The sequence below is a fragment of the Ochlerotatus camptorhynchus genome, unplaced genomic scaffold (assembly GCF_037179485.1).
Source record: "Ochlerotatus camptorhynchus isolate MF236.1 unplaced genomic scaffold, CSIRO-AGI_Acam_v1.1 ptg000316l, whole genome shotgun sequence".
In the NCBI taxonomy this organism is placed as follows: domain Eukaryota; kingdom Metazoa; phylum Arthropoda; class Insecta; order Diptera; family Culicidae; genus Ochlerotatus; species Ochlerotatus camptorhynchus.
In genome coordinates, this window is record NW_027040804.1 from 4,629,893 (window position 1) to 4,655,775 (window position 25,883).

At 41.6% G+C, this 25,883-nt stretch overlaps 2 protein-coding genes across 3 annotated transcripts in view; both read left to right on the forward strand.

Moving 5' to 3' along the window:
- Positions 1 to 25,883, forward strand: part of Ziz (dedicator of cytokinesis protein Ziz) — a 319,014-nt gene that overhangs the window by 236,453 nt on the left and 56,678 nt on the right. The gene's annotated exons all lie outside the window — the stretch shown is intronic.
- Positions 13,297 to 15,335, forward strand: LOC135707745 (juvenile hormone esterase-like). Its single transcript, XM_065229626.1, has 4 exons — positions 13,297 to 13,548; positions 13,611 to 13,862; positions 13,930 to 14,936; positions 15,008 to 15,335. The coding sequence occupies exons 1-4, from the start codon at positions 13,357 to 13,359 to the stop codon at positions 15,318 to 15,320; spliced, it is 1,764 nt and encodes a 587-aa protein (XP_065085698.1). The 5' UTR covers positions 13,297 to 13,356; the 3' UTR covers positions 15,321 to 15,335.

Here is a 25,883-nt window from a genome sequence, read left to right on the forward strand (position 1 = left end):
GTTGCTTATGAAATTATTATGGAAAAATAAGTCAATCGGCTTCAGCCCACCGATGATGACAGATTTCAACACAAAAATCAGGTTGCTATGTGTATTCGATGTTGATCAACGCGAGTTACTCAGAGCGACTCAGAGTTACTCAACATTTACTCCGATTTTACTCATGATCAAAAGCTGTCTAAGTGGTTATGATCTTCCGGATATCTTGTGTGGGAATAGTTGAGGTACAAATCAGTTCAGATCTGTGGAAAATCGGAAAATAAGACAATTACCGGTGGAAATTAACAAGATGTTCAATGAAAAATGCTTTAATTTGCGTTGTGAAAAATCCTTATTCTGATGTAAACAAACGGTTTGGTTGACGTTTCCTCTTGTACTCGCCTAGCGCCCTCTATATTGGTCGGGCATTGAAAAATCCTATTCAAAATATTAATTGTTCTCAAGATAAATTTGATTATTTTGCTTTGGAGGATCGCTTCTGATTTTGACAATTTTGGTTTGAATAATCAAGCACTGGTGAATATCAACAAACACGTACTCGTACGTAACAGCGAAGATTTTCAAACCAAACGCAATTCATCTACACAGAAGTTGAAGCGCTACTACTTGCTTGTGAAGGTAAATGTTAAAACAGACACTGGTTTTAGGGCCTGTTGAATGGCATGGGAAGGAGAATTTAAGCAAATTAAGTAAAATGGCAAGAAGCTTCAGTGAATTTTTCGAAGAGAATCTAAAAATGAATTAATTGATTGTTTTCAGAGAATCTCTGGTCTGTTATACATATTTTTAAAGGGATTTCCAGAGAGAATCTCATTTTTTTAAAGAATTCTGCAAAGGGAAATCCTTGAGAACAATCCCATCATTAGCAGCGCCTGTGATGTAGTGGTAAGCATCAAAGCCTCTCACCCCGAAGGGCCTGGGTTTAAAAAGTCGGTGCCGCCAGGATTTTCTGGTGCATAAACTCTCTGATCCCGCCTTCCTTCGGAAGATAAGTAAAGCCGTTGATCCCCGGTTCATGAGTTGATGGGTCGATAGGTAGGGTCCATGTGTGGGAGCTGCCTCTCTGGTGTCGGTATCATTGGTACTCAGTACGAAAAACAAGATCGACGGAAAATGAATCAAGGAAAAAAAAACCGGTTACTTCTTTATTTTTCAACAGTGACTAAACTAAGGACACGGGGTTATACCACAATGGTTAAAATAACTGTTCGCAGTGGATTTATGTCTTGTAATGGGTTAATTTTTTACCTTACTGAGGAGTACATAATAGTTACTCATTTATGGATTTCTTGTGCAAGTTTTGATTGATGAGAATTTATGTTTATAAAAGTTATTCAAATTTAACCTCATCGCCCCTTATGAAAGATCATTGTCGATTTGATCTGCACTATCGCACTCCAAATGGATATTGATTCCCGAGGCCACCCATTTGGCAGTGACTCAAGTGTTGTTTCTTGACTTTGCATTTATCAGACGGGATCAATCTCGCACCTCGTCTTTTCACTCTGTGCCCCCCCCCCCTCCTCCTCCTCTTTTAGTAAACTTCCAAATCGAATACCTATCTACTCTGCAATGCGATCGAACCATACGTTAGTCGTGTTTTCCTTTCCCCCTCCGTAGTGCTTTCAATGGTCGGATTCTTGAGGAGATCTTCTCGCCCTGATTGGAGCACATGATCGATGATGTTTTCGTTTCGTTTCGCCTTTACCAACTGATCATTCAGAGTGGTAGAGGCACCTCTCTCTCTCTCTCTCTCTCTCTCTCTCCATATGCATTGTGTGCGGCCGATGAGCAAGCTCAGAATGCCCCACCTGGTTCGAGTTCCACCCAACATTGGATGCGATGTGGCACACGCGGATATGGAATGGTATTCTATTATTATTACTGATTCTGAAGAAGAAAGGTTCAAGAGTCGCCGGGTCGGTTTTGACCTCCGGCAACGCCACGCACTCTCTCTTCCTCCACGTGCTGCTGAGTATAATTGAATCACGGACGACGGGATCAACCTCCGAGGAGACCTACATTCTTGGAACTGAAGGAGATTTGTTTTTTTTTTAGATTGAATCAACCTTCAAAGCGGGGTGGTATTGTATTTTTTTTAAAGATAGTTGCAAATCATCATCACGCACCATTCACGGCTTACGTCTGGAAGGTTATTGATTTTTCACAGTTCCAGATTGGTGCGGCGGAAGCCACGAGGTACCCTCGGCAGTTAATTCGGCCGTTTGAAACTTCATCCCCCATGTAGCGCACTGAGCAGCGAGGAAACGGCCGACGACGACGCTAAAAACTAAAACCAGCAGGCAGAAATGTGCTCTGCTGGGAATGAAGAAGAGCACCAAGATATGAAAAGAAAAAAAACTAATTAACATTCAACAGTTATAGTTTAATAGTTTATTATTGCAGAGGCATACTGGTTTGCGTTGCTTGCGCCGAAATATTTGCGCTTTGGCAATTCAGCGCTTGGCTGCCGGCAATTTGACATTCATTTGGTGTGTGTTAACACGTAGGGTGGTACTTTTCCTGGGTGTTTCGGAATGTTTCAACCAGTGTTGGCAAAATCATCAATCAAATAATATTTTTCCGTTCTCATACGCTCTCAATATCACGCGTGATATTGGAACAAAATGTCATTCTTGATATTCGTTTTACAAGCTCCTTTGATATTGCGAGACTATTCACAACGTGCAAAAATCAAGCTGACAGCTGACTCGACACAAAAATGATTCCGTTCCACATCGTTTTCTTAGAAAGAGAAAGTACAGTTTGCTATCTCTTTTTAATCTTCACCGATGGCAGACACGAAGGGACTGCTTCCAGCCGTTATGGATGTTTCGGTTGCATTCGGGTGTAAAGCAAAAATCATTAAACTCAATCTCACCGCAGTTTGGTGAGATTTGCAGTTGGTGGGTTTTGTTAGCTTGATATTCCGAGTAGGCGATATCGCAGCTTGCAAAATCAACCACAGTTGTTTGTTTGTTGATTTGTGTCTACGAAAATCAAGCGTGATCTTGGGCATTGGTAGGATTTGATTTATTGATATTTTTCCAACACTCGTTTCAACTAATCGTAGATAAATTTGGACTTCTGTCAAACATAAGTTGGTGGCTAATTAATTTTCAAATAATCAATAAATCATCTGTATCTGTCAAAACCGAGTATTATAATGGAAAGGGTTGTCAATCACACATACTGGTTGTCCAATCACATAGGAAGCATTGATTTTTCAAATTCAATGAAAATTCTTCGGATGACGACATTCCAGAATCAGTAAATGCGACGATTGATAACAACTTCTGCGCATCTGTTATACAAAACTGTAAAAGAATCACACATTATCTGGTTTACTATACAGATTTCGCTTCGCATAATTTAACCGAAGAGCCACCCTAACGGCATCTCTTTGCGCCTTACTCCATATTTGTCGTAAAAAAAAAATAGCTTGATGAATCCATAGGGGAGAAGCAAATCATGGCGGTAGCACCAGAGAGCACGAGGGAAAAAAAATGTCATTTTTAATTTCGCTCTTAATATTCAGCACAGCGCGTGTGAATAAAAGGGTTAGTAACATTTGTTTGGCCGCGCTTGACTCTGTGTTGTATAATTCACGCTGAATTACCATGCCGGGCGCACGCAGAGTGCGAACTTTGATGTGTCTCCTCATTTCATTCGTCGATTGCCTGACATTGGTTGTGTGGCGGAAAAGTATTGACTTCGTTTGAAAATTCGATCATGGCACACAAGCAGCTGAGTGGATCGATCCCACACCGTCTGGAAGGAGGGGCGTGACGACCGAAATTTGATGAATTGAGTGGCAAATGAAACTGTTCGCGGTCATTCGCGATTCGTTTCTTTTTTGTGTCGCAGTCGGAATGATTTTTTTTTCTCTCAATGTGCGTTTGCATAAGGATCCGGGAACATTAATTATTTCAATCAATTTGACAGCTTGACGGGGGAAAACATTGTTTGTTTGTTAATGATTGGAACGCTTTGAGACGAAGGCGGCCTCGTTTAGCTCAGTCGGTGAAGGCGCAGTTACAAAGCTGGGTTCGATCCCAGGTCCGGTCTAGGAATTTTTCAGGTTGTAAAATTTCTCGACTTCCCTGGGCATAGAGTATGATTGTACTTGCCACACAATTATACTAATGCAAAAATGGTCCAAGCGTCGAAAGCTTTCAATTAATAACTGTGGAAGTGCCTTTAGAAAACTAAGTTGAGAGCACGCAATAAGCTTATATGCGATAAGCAATACGCTTGAAATACGAGGAACAAGAAGAAGATGAAGAGACGAAGGCGAGAAGACGTTCCAATTGATTGCTGTAAACAGGATATACTTAGAGTGAAGTGGGGCCAGAGTACGCACTTAGTTTGAAAATTCAGGTATTTTATTTAACGTAACATCAAATTTTAGTTTGGCAACAATCTCACACGTTTTTTTTTTTATACTGCTTTTTAAATCAGTATCAAATCAATACTGAAAAGGGTCTCTCTTAAATTACGTCTTTCTCATACATACTGATACATACCATAAAATTCCTATCATATAGATCAATAAAAATGCTGAAATATTTAGGTTATAATCTTCATTCATGTTATCATAATACCACTTCAAACATTTTATTAATTTTATATCAAGATGCGAAAATCGAAAAACTTTCATGCTACTAGTGATAACTTTTATGTGGATTATTCAAAATTTAGTAGAGGTTTCACACCCACTCATTTTCATTAGTCCATCATTTTTATCTGCCTTTCGAACCAGTGCGTACTTTTGCCGCCCGCGTACTCTTGCCCCAGTTTACAGTACGACTTATTGATTCTTTTTATATACTGTCAACTGTCCACAACTCGATATCTAGCTTTGTTTTTTTTTATTTCGTGGCTACTGCGATGGTGATTTTCTTTGGAAGTTTTCCCAAGTAACATAACAAGGTTTTAAAACATTTTAAAAGTCTAAATCCAAATCTATATAACACTCATAAATTCAAAATTGTTGTTGTTCTATAATTCTATAATTCTTTAACTCTATAATTCTATAATTCTATAGCTCGATGCTCCCTTCAATATCGAGTTGTAGATTGACTTGACTAATATGTTCATATTATATTTGACTAAATCATGACTTTTTCATCATTTGTATTAAACAATTATTCTCTTATTTCTTTACAGGTAAGTTCATCAAAATCCTGATTTTTCCATAATAGTAAGTTATGGGTTACAACATCGTTGCTCATCAATTGAAGCGCATGGAGTTGTATGATCGTTTTCCCTCATATCAGGCCTGCAGTGTCGTTGGTTGGTTGTTTGTTGTTGTGAGTGGTCACAGTAATCAACAGACTGGTTTCGACACAATACGTCTTCTTCTTCTCGGTTTTTACACTTCTTTTGCGAGTGGGTCAAGGCGACGATGGATCGAGTGATGTGCGTTGTTCGAGTATCGGGGACACTCTCGAGTCCCTTTGAATCTCGAAGGGGGTTACGGCCCCTTGATAGACTTTCGTGTCTGCTGTTCAACATCGCGTTAGAAGGTGTGATCAGAAGAGCTGGGATAGACACGAGTGGCACGATATTCAGGAAATTCATCCAGCTCCTTGGCTTCGCCGATGACATTGACACTATGGTACGGAACTTTGAGATGATGGCGGAAACGTACATCAGACTGAAGGCTGAAGCTAGGCGGATTGGACTTGCCATCAACGCATCAATGACAAAATACATGAAAGGAAGAGGTTCTAGGGAAGACAATGTTAGCCTCCCACCCCGAGTTCAGATTGACGGTGACGAAATCGAGGTGGTCGATGAGTTCGTGTATTTGAGCTCACTGGTGACCGCCGAAAATGATACCAGCAGAGAAATTCAAAGACGCATTATGGCAGAAAATCGTGCCTACTTTGAACTCCGGAGGACGCTCCGGTCGAATAAAATTCACCAAGTTGACTGTCTACAAGACGCTGATTAGACTGGTGGTCCTCTACGGCCACGAGACCTGGACTATGCTCGTGGAGGACCAACGCGCCCTTGGTGTTTTCGAACGGAAGGTGTTTTGCGTACCATCTACGGTGGAGTGCAGATGGATGACGAAACATGGATGAGGCGAATGAACCACGAACGACCCAGTGAAAATGGTTCTAGAAAGCGACCCAACAGGAACAAGAAGAATAGGCGCGCAGCGGGCAAGGTGGATCGGATCGACCAAGTAGAAGGTGACCTGCGGACCCTTCGCAGACTACGAGGCTGGCGAACTGTGGCCATGGATCGAGTAGAGTGGAGACGACTTCTTCGGACAGCAGAGGACAACAAGGCCTTAGCCTGATTGATCAAGGTCTTGCGAGTGGGTTCCATCAAGAGGAAGGTTTGAGATTTCATACGAAAGGGAGAAGTTAAGTTAAGTTTTCCTTATTAGGGAGGCTTTCAGCCTGAGGCTGGTTCGCCTCCTTGAAACTGGAGAAATGTAACCATCTAATGCTGTAGCTTTGAAGTTTTAATAAAAGTACTGTAACGCAACCATTAATGGACTTTTAAAACTTATTGAATCACGAATCACAGGTCTTTTTGTGCGTACTAATTTACTTTTAGTCCACCTTTTAGGGAAATTCTTAGAAAAAGTTCAATGTCTTTTCTGATGTTTGGAGAAGGTCATGGATGTTCTGAGATCATGATCGAATTGAAAGATCTTTCAAAAAATCATTATGGAACGTGGAAGAAGTTGATAAAACTTCGTAGAAGGAGAGAAAATGTTCACGAACTAAGGATTAGAGATCTTAGTATATGTTCAAGGAACATTGAAGAAATTTTTCTGTAAAAGCTTGGTCCAGCTAGAATCTGGACGTAGAATTTATCTTATCGCAGTGCCTGTAGTGGTTTTGGAATGGTTTGACAGCAGTTTATCAAGCAACACGGATGCTCTATAAGAGTTTATATAACCTTTGTATGACTGGTTTTGGTTACTCAACATAATAACTATGAATTTGTGTTACTTGGGCTGTTTGAAAAAGTGGATGTTTCATTAGGCTTCGTGCTGATTTTAACAGTTGTGCCAGATCAGATGCCACATGGGAGCCGAGAGGAAAACAAATATTTTGCGCAAATTCAGCTCGTGCCGTGCATTGTTTCTTCCCTTGTTTGCTGTGTGCTGGCGTTCCGCCTCCCGGACGAAAGGTGCTTGTCGAATGTTGTCGTCGTCGTGTTTGTGCGTTGCAGTTTTTCTTCTTCCAGAAATGCAATCGAAGTGTGCCGTGGCCGCTATTAGACGCGTGGGTTTTCAATCGCTGGAGTATTCGGTTCTGATTTCGGCATTGGTCGCGAAGCCGTTGTGTCGCGAGTGATTGGTGATGTAAAGTGGATGCAGTTCTTTTTTCTCTGCTGAGATCTCTCCAGTTGGAGCAGCTAGAGTGTGTCCCGTGGCTGACGGGGTTTACGCTGCTGTGTCAGGAACGAAAGGCGAGAGTTCTGTTTTTACCACCGGTTGAAGAAGTAGCGGCAGCATATCTATGGAAGCTCATCGAAATCATCGTGATGTCATGGATTCCTTTGCAACATCGGGTGAGATCTTTCCTTTATTTTTCTCTTACCTTTCATTCCGCCAGTGTACCAGATTGAATGGGGAGAGTGACAATTCCAACTCCCTATCTTTAACATTTCGTGAAAAGAGGGTGGGCTCTTCTCCCCACTCATTGGGACATTCTCATGTTGAATGCCCTGTTGTTGGAAGGAGATTCTTATTTGGGCGATGTTGCCCATTGATTCACCCAAACCGTTTTTGGGCCCTTCATACAATGGCAGTTTGAGTACAATTAGAGTTTATTAATTATTTTTTTTAAGTAAAGTGCATTTGAATGAGTTGAGTACGGTTAGGGCAAACCCAGGGTTGTCGTATTATGATATCGCCAAGAAATTCAATGCCAACCAAAGCACCGTCAGAAGGATTCGTCAGCGAGAAGGATTTCGATCTTTTCGGGCCAGTAATCAACCATACAGGACACTGAAGCAGAATCTAGTGGCCAAAAGACGTGTCGGGAAGTTGTACAATGAGGTTCTTACAAAGTACGAATGATGCATCCTCATGGACCATGAAACGTACGTGAAGATGGTTTATGGGCAACTACTCGGACAAAAGTTCCATAAATCCACTAGTCGAGGTAATTTTCCTTATTTTATGATCTGGCAAGGTATTTGCAGCTGCGGACAAAAAACTCAGGTTTTCGTGACAACAGTTCTACAGTGGTATCAAAACAACGGGGTAGATTCTTCGAAAAGGACATAAACCCACCCAACTGCCCTCAATTCCACCCAATTGAGAAATATTGGGCAATTGTTAAACAGAAGTTGAAGAAGATTGGAAAGGTGACGCGGGACGGGACAGAGATGAAGAGATGGTGGAACAAAACGGCTGCTCAGGTTAGCCAACAGACTGTCCAAAATATGATGAGTGTATCAGAAGAAAAGTTCGAGATTTCATCAAAATCAAATTGGAATATTTTTTTTTCGGAATAATATTTTTGTAAAAATGTGAATGATTACCCATAACACAATATTGCTACGCTGCTCAGAATTTCTTTGATAGCGGCGCCGGTGGTGTAGTGGTAAGCGTGATTACCTCTCACCTCAGCAGGCCTGGGTTCAATCCCAGTCGGTGCCGCCGGGATGTTCCGAGGCATAACATCTCTGATCACGCCTTCCTTCGGAAGGAAAGTACAGTCGTTGGTCCCCGGTTCATAAGTTGATGAGTCAATAAGTAGGGTCCAGGTGTGGGAGCTGCCTCCTTGATATCGGTAGCATTGGTGCTCAGCACGGAAAACAAGATCGACGGAAAACAAATCAACAAATCAAGGAATAGCTTGTTTAAAGAAACTGTGTTGAAAATAGCTGGAACGTCTATTGAAGAATCAAAGTGACGATTAACTCACAGATTGGGTGAAAATGGTAATGACGTTTTGATATCTGTCAAATTGCATGATTTTCATTTTTTTAATTGCGGATCCAAAAACTAGGTGTCGCATGACCAGATTTGGCTTTGCTTTGATTCGCCAATACATGGCTGCAGGGACACTTGCCTTACCAACCAGACTAAGGCCTTGATGTCTCAACTTTACTCGATCCATGGCCACATTTCACCAGCCCCGTAGTCTACGAAGGATCCGCAGATCGCCTTCAACTTGTTCAATCCACCTTTCCCGCTGCACGCCTCTTCTTTTTGTTTCTGTTGCTTTCGAGAACCATTTTCACTTACGACGTGCTGCCCACCGTAGTCGACCAATTTTTGCAGTGTGGACGATGGATGGCTCTTCTAGAAGCTGATGCAATCCGTGGTTTATTCGCCTCCCCATGTTCCGTCATCCACACCACTGAAAAAAAAAACTTCTATTTACAGCCTACAATTAATCTACAACTTCTATTTACGCTTAATCTACTATATAAAAATTGCTTATCATACGGCTAGATAGAAGTTTGCTGACTTCAGTTCTGAATGACAACACCTATCGTATCTCACTCGAAAAAATCACTAACCACTAGTGCCTGGTTGCTGTCAACACGACCTATTGCATAGTGGACAGCTCAGTTATACCAGGCCCGGCGAGTATACGATTTGACTTATAATAACTTGCTTCAACTTGAAAGCTCAACTAGATAGATGGTTGCTGTTTTTTATACAAAGTTCATAAGATTTATAAGACCTATTGTCACAATACAGGCCAGTTTAGTTGAAAATTTCTTCACCAGTGTACAAACTGACTTGCTATTTTTGGCCGAGTTGTTCAGACGCACTAAATCACAGGTTAGTTTAGAATTGTCACCTGGGAAGTAAAAGTGCCTTTGACATAATAACTCTTGAGCATGAGCATGATTGACCGCCCACGGTTGCTACTCTGTTATTGCCAGACCAGCTGTAATTACACAGAGAACCAATAGACGATGCTTGGGACTAGCAATCATTCTCAATGTGTAAAAACTGGTGATCTCGAATTAGGCAATACCAGCGCCAGCCGCGCCTGAACGCAGGTCAAGAAAGGAATGGGTAGGGATGTGTTGACGTGACACTCGCTTTGATGGAAGCCGAGGAGTCCTCTGCACATCCACGAGGAATCACAGGGATGTTAGGTAAGAGGGTTGGGTTTGCAGCAGGGTTCGTTCTGGTAAACGATAAGCTGAATTGATGTCCTAACGATCGTATAACGCGAAGGAGCTTGGGATTGAACCCACGGTCTTCTGCTAGTAGCAAAAACGTTTGCTACTAGGCAAACGAGCTCCTTTTTAATCATCTAATTGTTGTTATTACCATGTAGTCATATAAACAAATAAAACGATTGACGAATCTTGATGGGGATGGGCTTGAGATAAGACTCAGGATGTTCTGATCAGTAAGCAAAAACGGTTGCTCTAAGGCCACCGAGCCCCTCATATCACATCATACCGTTACTCAAGTTTTTATAACTATTCAAACCCGGCACCGACGACAACGAAAGGTTTAGCAAAATACACGATAAACAAGCGATCTTACCATACATTTTTAATATGAAAGGACCTGGGACCGCGTTTTTCGCTCAGTAAGCAAGCCACTGCAACCAACGATCTTTCAAATCCGAAAACAAAAGGCTACGAAAAAGTATTTAGGCCTTGATTAAATTCCACTATCACGCAACGTTCCATGTTTCAATTTATGACCGACGTGACGATTGTTTAAAGTAATATGAGTAATATGAGTATTATTGTACAAATTACAGTACATTGTAGAAGTTACCTCATTATTCTGCAGCGCCATCGGTTTTTATTTCTGGATCTTGAGTTGTTTTGATGATATACGTACTTGCGGCATACTATTTTGGGCGCCCATATAGGCGTGTACTATGTAGGGTAGCTCATCTCTCGTCGTGATGGTGGGGTATAGCAGACAAATCAGAGACGAGACATTAGGGAGGAAACAAAGAGGTTTTAGTATTAGTTATATCTAAACAAACAAAGCCAAAGAAGAGCAGAACAATAAAAAGAGAATAAAGATAAAATGGAAAACAAAGAAAAAGAAACGTAGGCAGATTATTGAAAAAGTATAAAAACAATAGAAAGAAGCATAGATCAATTACTAGGAAAACAGAACTACTTTATAACTAAAAGTGCAATGAATGAGCGTTAGTTTCGGGATCATTTTAGTGTTAGAGTTATGATCGTTTTGATCCGTAGTCAACCCTGCCAGCCTCTCCAACACTAGATGCAGACAGTGGTTGTTCAATCATGCGACACTGTAACTACTACTATGTTAGAGGTATGATTTGTCATTTTTAAGAAATAAAGCAAGTAGGTAGACAAACTGCAGATGTTCTCAAATAACTTGGTTGGCACATTTCTAAATTTTGGAATTTAGATATGCTACTTCAAGGCATGCTCACGCAACCTGCTAGACATTCAGATTCATTTGATATCCTTTTAGTGGGATTAATTCAGCATATCATTTTTTTCCTTCCTCACTTTTCGGTGTTCACACCAAATTGGACTAATCCTTTGACATAATAATTCTTTTAATCGAAATTTTGATAATTTCTTCTTATTATTCATAGTTATTACGTCCGCTATTTGATAGATTTTTGTTTGAATATAGTCCTAGTGCTTTTGTCTTAAGTTTAAGATGTTTATTGTCATGAACTTTTTGAACTTGAAAAGGTTCTTCTTTTGGCTATTTTAAAAACTAGGTTGCTCCTCAATTAATTTATATTGAAAAACAAACTTTCATATCTTTGAAAATAACGACACATGTTGCTGGGCAAATTTGCTTACTATGCTATAAAATTGAGACATCTAGGGTAAAAGCTCCTATAGTTGTGGTAAGTTAGAAGCGTTATGTTCCTATAGTTGTGTATTGAGTCTCCATGCACAACTATAGGAATCTAACGCTTCTAACGTACCGCAACTATGGAGCGTTTCCCCTATTCTTCTGCAGCTCATGTAACATTCGTTTCCAATGAATGCTAACAGTGAAATCTCGAAGTCTGTCTCACGTGCTACATGATTCGCACCTTCACTCAACGGAAGCAAAACCAATACCTTCTTTCACCACATTCTGCCGTGTAACACCTGGAACCACGCAGACTAGCTTCTCTAACCGTCGATGATCCATCCATCTGAACCATCATCATCGTTCAATCGATCAAGGTAGTGGTACTGGCAACTTCCTTCAAGCGCTCCGTCTGTTGATCATAACGAAGACGAAGACGATGACGATGACGGTGACGTACCTTCAAAAGCGCGAAAAGTACAAAAACAACAATACCAATCAAGCCTCGTTCGCCGGCAGCCAGCAGCAGGGACGACAACGAGTTCGCGATCGCGCGGACGTATGCGCGCGCGACGACCAAACAAAAAGAAATCATCAGCCACACGAAGAGATAAACAAGACGGCTCCGCCCTCTTTCCTGCCCACTGTTGTTTTTGTTGTCTTCTTTTAATTTCATTTCGGAGTCACAGTCTGGGTCTGACGGGCAGCCAGCAGAGTGAGCACGATCGCGCGCGGTTTCTTTATTGAAATATTTCACTTAATCCTTTTTCCTCACCTGGCTACGCTCTACGGCCGATCGGTCGGTCAGTGCGAGGGCCCGAGATTCAACAAAAGAATGAACCCAGAGACCGGGCGGGAGGAAGCGGTTTGAACTTGATCCTCGGCGCGGGGAACTCATTACGCCTCTGGGACCTTCTGCCGATCTTGCAGGGCGCTGATCGCGCCCGTGAATATCATTTATAATAGCTTGATCTTGATATTCTTAGCGCGCGTTCTTGGCTGTGAGTTGCTTTTGTTCCCTCCGCAGGAAGGTCCATTTGAGATCAAGACCTTTGCAGCAGTTGCTTATTACCCGGAATCGGTTGATCTTTTCTCAGATATGATCATTTGAACGATGGAGATGGATCAAAGTTCGGTCGTTGTGGCTTTGTGATGCGATGATAAATGGGGCGTAGGAACCGGAGTGCTAATAGGCAACGCCCCGAGTTTACAGAGTCTCTCGGGTAGCCAAGCAGTCGAATGGTCTGGTGATGGTCCCAACATGAGAAAAGATCAGCTCCTCGGCCTGGGAATGTAAGTGTAAAGGCGTTTGCGTTTGAATTGTTACAAGTAAATAAATTGTTACAGTCAAGTTCCAATTGGCTTCACCAAATTGACGTCATCATACTCACCAATTCCAGTTTGCTATTTGTAGCGACGAAATTCTCAAAGTGTAAACATTGGTATCAAAGTCTGCGATATTGATTGGTCTGATTGAAGTTGATTGAATCGATCAACATGATTCAATCAAGCATGGTGCTTGGATGGAACCAATATGATAACCAATCAGTGTAAATCGATAGTCGCTACAGAACGGTTGGGACGCGATCATCATGCGTGCCTTGCTGGTGCTCGTCTTTTTTGGCCTGACGGCGAGTTCTTCCGGAACCGGTTCCTGTGTGGTTAGGTTCAACGACACCAGCTACGGCGTAGGACTGCACAATGAGACCTTCACCGGGTCTCCGTTTTGCACCTATCTGGGAGTCCGCTATGCAGAAGCCCCGGTTGCAGCACTCAGGTTCAGAGTAAGTACGATGCGTTCGATACAGCAGCTGTGTATTCTGAATACCTAAGCAATCATTTCCAGAATCCAGTCCTGTACCATCCAAGTGGACCGGAAAACTACACTACAGTAGGCAACATGTGTCCCCAGGAGGACGACATATTCAACTTCTCGGAAGTGATTGGCAACGAAGATTGTCTGTTTATGAACATCTATGCGCCCAAGGCTTCCGGAGGCAACCAATATCCAGTGCTGGTGTTTGTTCACGGAGGAACATTCATGGTGGGATCGGCCCAACAGGACGTCGCCAACGGAGTTGATCTACTGGTAGACAGCGTAAGATCTCCCACAAACCGACCTTATTACTCCTCAATTTATTCTGATGATTCAATTACCTTTCAAGGGCGTCCTGGTGGTCAGCATCAACTACCGCCTGGCAGTGCTGGGATTCCTACGGTATCCGGCGTTCAACATCAGCGGTAACTTTGGCCTGAAAGATCAGCGAACAGCTCTACAGTGGGTCCAGCGGTACATCAAGTACTTTGGAGGTGATCCCGATCGCGTTACCCTGATGGGACAAAGTGCTGGAGCCGGATCGGTCACGTTCCACCTCTACTCGGAAGGCTCGCGTGGCCTGTTTCAGCGACTATTCGCACTCGGTGGCTCGATGCTTGCCCCGTGGGCGCTAAATCTCGATTCACAAGACACCGGCGAACAAATGGTCGCACAGTGTAACGTTTCCAGCATCGAAGAATTGCAGGAACTCGACTTGAACCGTTTAGTGGTGCGGGACGGTTTCGACACGTTCGGATTCTTCTCAATGTTCTACCCCGGTTTCTTGCCCGCAATTGAAGCCGGTGATGATCCGGATGCCTTCATCACTGCAGCACCTCACGAGTTGATTCTTCAGAAACCTGTCAACCAAGTCCCGATGCTAGTTGGTCATACATCCACCGAGTTCGAACTGCTTCTATTCTACGCAAACTTCCTCTACGTGGGCAGCAACTTCCCGAACAACGGAAATGTATCTTTATTAGGAAACATCACCAGGCTCGCAAACTTTAGAGCCCAACTGGCCAGAGATCCCAGCTTCTACAAGAAGCTAGCCAACGTGGCCAATCTGGCGTACCCCATCAAGGAGATGTTGAAACACCTCTCCAAACACCTGGAGAAGGATCCCATCTACTACTTCAAGTTCGAATTCGACGGTCGATTCGGGTTCTACAAGAACGAGTTCTACACCAACAGAACCCGCGGCAGTCGGTACGGAGCGGTTCACGGTGATGACCTGGGGTACATATTCTCACCGTACAACATGCAGGAAGCGTTAGCCAACCGGAGCGAGTTTCGCCGGGAGTGGAAGGTTCACGAACGAACCGTAGAACTGGTGTCGAATTTCGTAAAGTACGGGTGAGTAATAGCTGCCTAGCAATGATTTAAAAAAAAAATCCCAGTGGTTGCATGTTGGAACTTGTTTGCAGGAATCCCACCCCGAAGCGCAGTAAAATGTCCCAGGTACGGTGGCCTGAGTACAACAGCCGCAACGAAACGGAACCGATGTACCTGAACATTGACGACCGGTTCGAGATACGGGTCGATCGCGATGCAAAGGATGACTATTTTCAGATCTGGGAACCAATCTATCAGTGTTTGTACTACTACAATTGCGAGTTGCTGGGTGCGATGGTAACCGAGATGGAGCAATACAAGGAGAAGCTCAAGGTTGACATAGCTGACGAAATACGGAACATGATTGACATGGGAGAAATAATTTTGAATAAAGAAAACCGTTAGAACGAGGTGGAAGCTGCTTAAACTTAAATCACGATCGCAGTGAGCAGTAATTAATTACAACATTCCTTCTCGGCGTAAATCAAGGAATTTTAAGCCTAGGGGGGTGGGGTAATGAGTCAGTTATGCGCTTCATTACTGCCCGGAGCCCCGTGCCGTGTACAACATCTCACGAGAATGCAATTATGTTTTGATACTTGCATGCGCTCGCGCAAGAATTTCACGCTATTGGAAAGCCTCATCTCGTCTTATATCCCACGTCGCCATCGTCGTCAGTCATCCACTGCAGCGATGCTTTTGACTTGTTATTTTTATCCGACATTTGTGCGTGTTGTACCTTCCTGCAATGATACTCAGGTGCATGATTACAAGTTCGGAGGATTAAGTACGTTTCAATTAACCGGAGCCCTCCCGGGAGTGCGCACCATTGGGGCTTGTCGAACTGCGGCGATATTGGTTGATTGATGTTTTTGCGACTTCTCGAACTAGGGATGCTCAGGTTCTGCCCTTTCGATAAATATGACCAAATGTTTTGTGAATTTAGAATTATGTAAGGATCGTTATTCACATTATGAGGGAATCTGGTTGTCTCCTCCACATTTTTTTCCATACGACCTTTTGTCAATATCGACCTTTTTTTCAATTTCGTCTTTTGTCAATTTCAACCTTTTGTTCATTTGAATTGTTGTCTATTCTATCTTTTCGTCCCTTTAAAATTCATGCGACCCTTTGTCCAATCAATGTTTTATCCATTTCGATCTTTTATCAATTCGACCTTCTTTCTCCATAACGTTTATTCATCTTTTTGTCGATTAAACCTTTTGCACGCTAGCTCTCATTCTACCTTTTGGTCTTCGATCTAACGTCTTTCAGCCTTTTTTCTTTGACCCTGTTGCGGCACTTCACAAGCTCTTTCTCTCCCTCAACTAACAACCAACGTGGCTAGGAGGACCAGCGTTCCTGTACAGGCCCGATAGTGAGTGGCCGAGTGATGATAGTGTAGAGGCAAACGTTCCGGAAGAGCTTCGTGCAGCGTGCTTGTACCATGAAGTGAAAACGACATCTCAGCTAATAGAACTTTCGCGGATCTCAAAGTGGAACATTTTAGTGAGAACTGTGGCGTGCGGTTCGTGACAAATCTCCACAGGAAAGCAAAAGGCCTGCCAATAGAAACGCTTTGCTCTCTACCGAACGTTCACTACCAGAGGAAGATGCATACGGTTCGGGAGTGTCTGCAGAGGGAAGAATTCCAGCGAGCAGAGGTGATATTGTGGCAACAAGTGCAAGGACGAGATCTGCATTCTGCAACGGCGAGTGCAAGGCAAAATCGAAAAAAGGAGTCCACTGTACAAACTATCACCGATTTTGGACGACAACAATGTAGTGCGCGTGGAAGGTCGAACAACACAAGCTGAATTTCTGCCGTTCGAGATGCGTTTCCCTGTTATTCTGCCTAGAGGACATTTGATAACGTCGAGGCTGGTCGATCATTATCACCAGCTGCTTGGCCATGGACATCGAGAGGCTGTCGTGAGCGAGCTGATGCTAAGGTTCTGTATTCCGAAAATTAGAGCAGAAGTAACGAAAGTAATGCGGAACTGCGTATGGTGTAAGTGCAAACCAACCGTACCCAGGATGGCACCACTACCAGTGCAAAGAATTACACCGTTCCTCCGTCCCGTCACTTACACAGGGGTGGACTTTTTCGGTCCCATTACAGTTGTTGTCGGTCGGCGAAGTGAGCAGCGACAGCGATGGGTAGCATTATTTACGTGCTTCACAACGAGAGCAGTTCACCTGGAGGTTGCTAGGAGAGTCTGTCTACGGCGTCTTGCCTGATGGCAATCCGACGGTTCGTGTGTCGACGAGGGTTTCCGATTGAGTTTTTTTTCGGACAACGGTACCAACTTTGTTGGAGCTAGCAAGGAAATCGTCAAGGCTATCAACGTGGAATGCAGGGAGAACTTCACGAGTGCGAGAACGAGGTGGAATTTCAATCCTCCAGCAGCCCCACACATGGGAGGAGTATGGGAAAGGTTAGTTCGATTCGATCGGTGAAAGAGGCGTTGACGGAGCTTGAAGACGGACGATCACTTTCCGACGAAGTATTGGAGACAGCCCTGGCGGAAGCTGAAGGGATGATCAATTCAAGGCCTTTAACGTTTGTGTCGAAGGAAAATGCGGAACCAGAAACATTGACTCCGAATCACTTTCTGCTCGGGTATCCATCATGCGGAAGAGAGGTGAAGCTACCATCCGGCAACGAAGCGAAGGCCTTACGGGATCAGTACGAGCGATCACAAGTGCTTGCTGATAAACTGTGGAAGCGGTGGACGAAGGAGTATCTGCCGACCATAAACTTGAGGGCGAAGTGGCAGGATGAACAAGGTCCTGTGAAAGTTGGCACTCTGGTGTACATGGCAGATGAAGAAAACAGGAAGAATTGGATTCGAGGCATAATCGACTAGGTTGTCAAAGCAGCGGATGGCAGGATCAGACAAGTCGTAGTTCGAGCAGGTGGAAAGCTGTACAGACGAGCTGTGGCGAAGATTGCGGTGCCTGAGATCAGTGACGGAACATCTGGCTTCGTATAAAGGACCCTGTGCCAGAGTTACGGGTGGGGTTGTTGCGGCACTTGGCAACACTGCGTGAAAGAAACAGGGTAATGTTAATTTAGCGTGCGTAAGATCCACCCACCTTGTGCGGATCACCTTGTACGGATAACCTTGTGCGGATCACTTTGATCGCGCAAACGTCAAACGAAGGATGGAGAAAAATAATAGGCGAACACATTAGTGTGAGAAAGACTTTATTACGGTCATTGCTTCGAAAAATAGTGGTTACGCGGTGAATAATTGCTCTTGGTGAACCTGAAAATAGAATTAGAATTAGTGATCAACAGTTCAGTGCCAACATTTCAAAGGGGCGTAATTGCATTTGTAAACAATGGCTTTACCCGTTGATTTCTCGCGAATAAAAGGTCACTCGTGAAAAATAATGATACCAACAGGTAGAGGAATGTTTCCTCTACTAGCTAGCATTGTTAATTTGGAGGAGCGAGCTTTTAGTTGCGAGAAATCGACGGCTAAAGCCATTGTTTACAAAAGCAATTACGCCCCTTTGAAATGTTGGCACTGAGTTGAATTCGGGTTGAAGAAAATAGTGAAGTTTGCAGATAGTTGAGGGAGAGAAAGAGCTTGAATAGTGATATCTAGGAGTGAATGTAGGGTACGGCATGTATGTAATGTGAAACAAAAGGTAACGATGAAATTTAAATAAACATTATATTTCAGTTTTGAGCTGCAACAACAAAAAGCTGCTTCAAAAAAATAGTTTGAGATCCGAAACAGACTCATTTTATATAAAGTCGTTTCCAAGGAATTATGACCAATTAATAATGATCACAAGAAAAATTTATCCTTTTGTCCATTCGACCTTTTGTTATTCGATCTTTTGTCTTTCGATCTTTTGTTCTTTGTCCTTTTCTATGATCAATTCCAGGGATTAGACAATTTAACAATGATTAAAGAATAGACAAGAATGACCTTATGTCTATTCTTTAATCATTATTAATTTATTGTAATCCTTGGAATCGGTTGCATAGGAAAAAAAAAGGTAAACGGACAAAATTTCGAAAAACCATAGATCTAAGAATAAAAGGTCGAATGAGAGTTAGCGGGCAGAAGTTCAAATGAACAAAAGCATTAATAAATGGAGACAGAAGGTCGATCTGATAAAAAATCGAAGTGTACAAAACGTTGAATGAGCAAGTCGAATGAAATTTAATCGGTCAAAAAGATCAAATGAACCAAATCTCGATTGAACACATGGTCTTTATTGACAAAAGATCGAACGAAAAAAAAAATGATGAATGATCAAAATATCTAATTAGAAAAAGATCAGAAAGGCCGAATCTCTATTGAGCATGAGCATGATTGACCGCCCAGGTTTTCTACTCCGGTATTGCCTCATTTCCTGTAATTCCAGTGCCAATAAATGATTTTTGGGACTAGCATCCATCCTCAAAGTGCAAAAACTAGTGATCTCATACTTTACAAAAGGCAATGTCAGTAACGCCGGCCGCGTTTGAATGCAGAAAACACTGGAACGTTGGATAGAAGGGTTGGATATGCAACAGGGTTCGTTTTTGGTAAACGGCACACTAAACTGAAATGTTCATCTTAAGAATGAATTTGAACACTGAAGGAGCCTGAGATTAACCCGAGTCTTTGCTGTATGCACTTAAACCCGGCGCACAGTGGGACGATATCAAAAATAGTGGGACATGGCTATTTGCGACGAAACTATTGAGTGTAGCATTTTGATGTCTTTAAGAATGTTTTTTTTTGTTTTTTCATTTTTTGAGTACTCTACTTGAGAAGTGAACATTTTTGATTAAGGGGGTATACACTGAGACAAAAAAAATAACTTGTTTATGCCTTGTTGAAATTGATGAACATCTATGGAAACATTGTAGATGAAGTAATTTTGAGAAACTTTGTCGAAGACGTCCATTTTCTATCTCTCAAGTGGACGAAGTTATAGGGTGAAAGTGAAGTACTAACGCTAGTACCCCCTTAAAAACCTTTGTTTATCATAACTTTTTAGTTTGAATTTTTCAATTTTTTTAATGTTCTATAAAGTTGCAAGTGCTATAAAACTGAACTTTTTTTGCCAGTGGTGGCGGTGGGGAATACCCCTCACCAGCCCTACCAATAGGAGGAAATTGCGCAGTAAAATTTAGGCTGTACCCAATCTATCCGGCGTCATCTTATTCAATTGTGTGGAGTGCTTTGAAGATATAAGTCGAAGTTATTTCGAAGTGGTTTGAAAATTGTTAAAAGGTGTTAATTTAAAAAAGTAATAAACGGTTAATTAAACTCGAAGTAAGTCTTTGCGCGTTCATTAGTAGTATTTTTTTATGTTTTTACAGATTTTTTTAGTATATTGTTGAACATTAGCGACCAAATTTTGTCGAGCGAAATAGTGTTCGTAAAGAACGTGAATACCTGTGAATTATTTAACTACGAAATTCAGGTGCGAATAGTGAGCAAATTTATAAAACAAAACAATCCGCGTTGAATAGGACAATTGTGCCCCAGCAACGTGGGCGGTTAGTGCGGGTTCGTTCAGGAGGTTCGCCCAGGAGGCTAGTACCAGACTCAAGCAGTGCCTGAATTTTCGGTTGGCTTTCGATTTTGCTCTTTCGCCCAGTGTGCAGCGAAGACACCGACGTATATGTTGAACCGTTTGCCAGTGGCTGCTTGCGAATTCCGACCAGTTCACCATCCGTCGGACCCTGGCCGTGCAACATCTTCCGTTTGTGGTATCACAGTGTTTTCGCAAGGCAATAAGTCGAAATGTGTCGGCCGAGCTAAATTCTGGCTGGTAACTCCACGCACAGCGGGGACGCATTTACTCCGAATGATACACCGGCGCGCGAAACACGTGAGTAGACCCACAACAGCTAGAGCCCGAAGCCGCCAACTCGTTGGTGACGACCAACGCGTTTTATCGATTGAGAATTTGGCATCTCGTATCGTGGGATCCTATCGACTGATTTCGAGGGACGTCCAACGTGGGACCTGCGAACAAGTTTAAGGTCAGATCTGAACAGTTTTGTTGCTCACACTACACTCTAGTACTAGACAAATTTAAACTCTAAAAACTAATCAAGTGTGACGTCACCTTAGGACATTAGGTTTGCTTGAATTTGAAATAAATTTAGCTCTGAATTCGAACTTTACAATTTCAAATATCGGTTGAGCTTGATAAATTTAGTCGTTTTGAATTACGCGATCGATTAATAAATAATAAATTACTTCTAGTTTAGTTGTAGCTCTCCACTTTACTTCGCGTCACGCAATAAAATTTTAATTAATAATTAGATTGGTTTAAGTTTATTATTTCCTAGACAATTCCCCTATGATAAATTATAGAGTTATCTTTTTTTTAAAGTATTTTTCTGATTTGATGTAAATATTGGTTGAATTTTGTTTGATTGCCGTACGACGTTTGGGTTCAAAAGTGAGACCTCTGATTCTGGGACAACTGTGTAACCTGCCCTGAGAAGGCAGTTTCATCCCGGGCAATACTACCTGAGTAACGGTCCTTCTTCTGAAGGTGGCGCATAAATCGTTTACTTGGTGGGATCAGAAAGGAGCGTTACACTCTAACGGAACTATCAATTCTATACTTTCATCTCCTCATCTATCGTATAAAAATTACTACTTTAGTCTGTTATTTGAAATTAGCATCTTCAACTATGCACATTTTTGCTGGTATCCATGACAGATACGTATTTCGACTACAATGTGCAGTCTTCATCAGTGTCATTCCCGTTAAAAACTTATCAAAACCTAACCCAGGTAACCAAAAGCTCCGCATTCACAGATTAAAATCACTTCCAAGTTCCATAAAGTTCAAATAAAGTTCCGACCGAACCTTCAAGTTCCATAAAGTTCAAATAAAGTTCCGATAGATCTTTCAAGCCACATGAATCAATCCGCACAAGTCTTTATTAGTAACAAAATTTAATGTACGTAAATATGAAATGATCAGTGGCCCGAATAAATCATAATTCTTATATGTATGCAACATTCTATCCAAATATAAAAAAAAATAAAGGGTAATTTCCTGGATTCGAACCCGTGTATTTGGCATGCTATCTACGATTGCTAACAACTGCGCCACAATTGGATTATTCTGCGGGCAAACACCAATTTAAAGGTCATCAAGGTGTTGTGTTTCGTATTCAAGTCAGTTCAGCTGGCACTCAAAACTCCAACAGTAGGCGGGACAACAGCTCACTTTAATATATTTCAGATCACGTAGTGGTTCGTGCTGAGACTCTCACGCAGAAGGACTGAGTTTAATTCTTCAAACAGTTCCAATTCTACTACTAATGCTGAAAAATCAATACACATTAATACTTGTCCATAGAAATAACTTTCATAAAAGTGCGAACTAAATATAGAATTGGTGTAGAGGACAAAAACCATTTTTAATTTATTTTTCAAAAGTTTTGAACGGTTCCACCAGAAGCTGCTAAGAATGCTCTTCAATTATGGTACCGGAACTTTCAACTTCTTATAACGACTTAAAAATGAGGCTGCTTAGAATTCTATAGACCACCTTCAACCAAGCTGCTTAAGCCAGAAATAGCCTTTTATCAGAGCTTTTGGTTACTTGGTTAGTAGTCATCCCCTAGGTAAAAATTTCAAGATCACAGGTATAAAAATTGAACTTCAACGCACAGAATCGGAACCTTCCTAACTAATAATAACCAAACATTTAAGTAAAGTAAAGGAGAAAAATCTATACAAATCTCTAATAAGGAAAATTGCACATTGTAGTCGAAATACGAAGCTGTCATGGATATCAAAATTAATTATGCGATTTTTTTTGATAATAACCTTATTTGTACAGGTTCAATCGAATAAACTTTACAGAGCCATGTTATCATTTTCGTTATACTTTATTGATGTCTTAAATCTAAATTCAAAGGATTTGAACCGATTATTCGCGGTTTTCTCGAGGTTAGTGGATGACAATTGTATGGATGAGGAGAGGGAGAAGCAGATTTGGAATATAATTTTTCGACGCCAGAGAGGCAGCCGGGGACAAACGGCTTTACTTCCCTTCCAAAGGAAGGCGTGATCCGAATTAAAAAGTTTTGCTATTTTCATCGAGAGTTTCCACGAGTGTGTTCCTCTTCGTAGACCTTTCTCCGGCTACTCTGCGTGGAAACCCTGATGGAATACAGAGCTGCGTAACCTCCGCATCAAACTCCGCAAGGCCCGCAAACGGTTTTTCATCTCTAAATCCGAGGACAACCGAAATACTCTTCGTTCAATTGAAACTCAATACAACGAACTACTCGCCGAAGAACATGTTTAACGAACACAGTCAAACCTGAGACAAAACTCATCGAATTTCTGGAAACTCGTGAAGTCGCAAAGGATGTACAATCGCCTACTCAAAACAGTTGTTCTAGACGGCGTAACCGCAACATCGTCGGAAGAGATCGCAAATTTGTTCGCTTCCCGCTTACAGCGTCAACGATCGACATGAATATGACTTAAATTTCCCCTTACTACACTTCACGCCAGATGATGTCCATACAGCTTTGACCAATCTTAATGCATCAAAAAGCCCCGGATTTGACGGAATTCCTCCGAATTTCCTGAAATACTGCGCTCGCTCGCTGGCTTTACCGATTTGCTGTATATTCAACCGTTCGCTGTCCGAGAGGACGTTCCCCAGCTTATGGAAAACTGCTGCTATCGTACCAATACACAAATCCGGTAGCCGTAACCACGTTGACATTTATCGTGGTATTTCACTTCTATGCTGCATTAGCAAGGCTTTCGAAACCCTAGTGCACGTAGCACTTTACAGTGTTGTTCAGCCTTTAATATCGGACATGGGTTTGTTCAACATCGTTCTACATCCACGAATCTGATGTACTATACCAACACACTGTTCCGCGAGGTCGAACTTCGCAATCAGGTTGACTCGGTCTACATTGATTTTTCAAAAGCGATTGACACGGTAACACACGCGCGTGCTTGTGAAAAACTGAAAGCTATAGGACGCTCCGTTTGGATGGTTGACTGGATTCGGTCTTACCCAGGGATGGAAAATCATTTACATTCATTTCGTGCATTCATTTACATTCATTTGCCTTTAACTTTTTTCATCAGTAAAATTCCGCAAAATAGTGTTTGAAGCTTTTGTAGGTTTTTATGTTAGCTACATCGTATGTAAACAACTCAAATCTGTATCTCTTATGCATGATAAATCAGAGCGATTAGAATCCACCATTGTTTTTCAGTGAATGTAAATTGCATTCACTGAAAAACAATAACATGTTCTGCCAGCTCTATTTCATCATGCATAAGAGATTCATATTTTAGTTATGAACAAAAGTTGTAGCTAATATCAAAAGCTGTAGTTAATATCAAAAGCTACAAAAGCTTCATACATTATTTAACGGTATTCTGTTGATGAAAAAAGTTAGATGCAAATGAATGTAAATTAATGCACGAAATGAATGTCAATGATTTTCCATCCCTGCTGACGAATCGTAATGCTTTCGTGTCGTTAAACTCTACTCGTTTGGAATCGTTTTCAATCACTTCCGGTGTACCACAGGGCAGTGTGCTGGGACCATTAATTTTCGTATTGTTTGTAAATGATTTGTGTCCACGTATCTCATCATTCAAGCAGATGTTTGCCGATGACTTGAAACTCTACAGAATCATCGTTTCCATCCTCGACTGTATTGTACTTCAGCGTGATATTGACAATTTGTTGCTATGGTGCAGTGAAAACGGAATGAAAGTCAATATAAAAAAATGCAAAATAGTTTCATTTTCTCGTCGCTGCGCCCCTATCACTCACCAGTACACGCTGCACAGTAGTTCAAACCTACCGAAAACGTGAGTTTTTTATTTTGGGTATGTAAACGTCATTTTGGAAGGGTAGTGTCTTGAGAGAAGTTGTTAGATACTTTGTAAGGGTTGTGTTGAAGTAAGTAAAATTAGGATCTATCCACCTAGAAGGGCAATAGAAAATTCAAATTTTGTAAACATGCTCAAAAGTGGTTGGCATTTTCAGCAAAGTTGTAGATAATGCAAATACTAGCAACTTTGCTGAAAATGTCAATATCGTATACTCAATGTATGATGAGTTAACTGACGTTTTTATAAAAACTCCCTCAAAAATCATTTTTTGTTAGAAAAAATGTTCAAAATATCATGGCTTGCTACGATCATGATGTGAAGCCGAAAAAGCTATACAGTGTGGTTTGAATGAGAGATGACGTGTTGTAGAGGTTGGATGTTGTTGGTAGTATGACAAATGTATTTCTAACATGCCAAGCGTTGAACCTATCAGAACCTAATGAAACCACTTGTATTTTGTAGTTCAAAGGCATACTTTTTGAATAAAGATGGTTTGGCTTGCCCGTATTTGTCCGTTCTCCAGATATTTTGCGTAGAAAATGATCTATTTTTATGTTAAAATATTGAGTAACTTTTGATAGGTTCATTATAACAACCTAATGTCTTCTAGTAAAATGCGTGAACATTTTTTCTAACAAAAAATGATTTTTGAGGGAGTTTTTGTAAAAACGTCAGTTAACTCATCATACATTAAGTATACGATATTTATATCTTCAGCTAGTATTTGCATTATCTACAACTTTGCTGAAGATGCCAACCACTTTTGAGCATGTTTACAAAATTTGAATTTTCTATTGCCCTTCTAGGTGGATAGATCCTAATTTTACTTACTTCAAAACAAAGCTTACAAAGTATCTAACAACTTCTCTCAAGACACTACCCTTCCAAAATGACGTTTACATACCCAAACTAAAAAACGCATGTTTTCGGTAGGTTTGAACCACTGTGCGCTGGAATCTGTACCATTGGAACGAGTGTCATCAATTCTTGATCTAGGGGTTACGATTGACTCAAAGTTGAGGTTTAACAATCACGTAGCGATGGCTACTTCGAAGGCATATGCTGTTCTCGGTTTCATTCGGCGGTACACTTGGCAGTT

Coding starts and splice junctions, on each gene's coding strand:
- LOC135707745 (XM_065229626.1), top strand. CDS start 13,357: ATGCGTGCCTTGCTGGTGCTCGTCTTTTTTGGCCTGACGGCGAGTTCT. Junction 13,549..13,610: donor TTGCAGCACTCAGGTTCAGA/GTAAGTACGATG, acceptor AATCATTTCCAG/AATCCAGTCCTGTACCATCC. Junction 14,937..15,007: donor TCGAATTTCGTAAAGTACGG/GTGAGTAATAGC, acceptor ACTTGTTTGCAG/GAATCCCACCCCGAAGCGCA.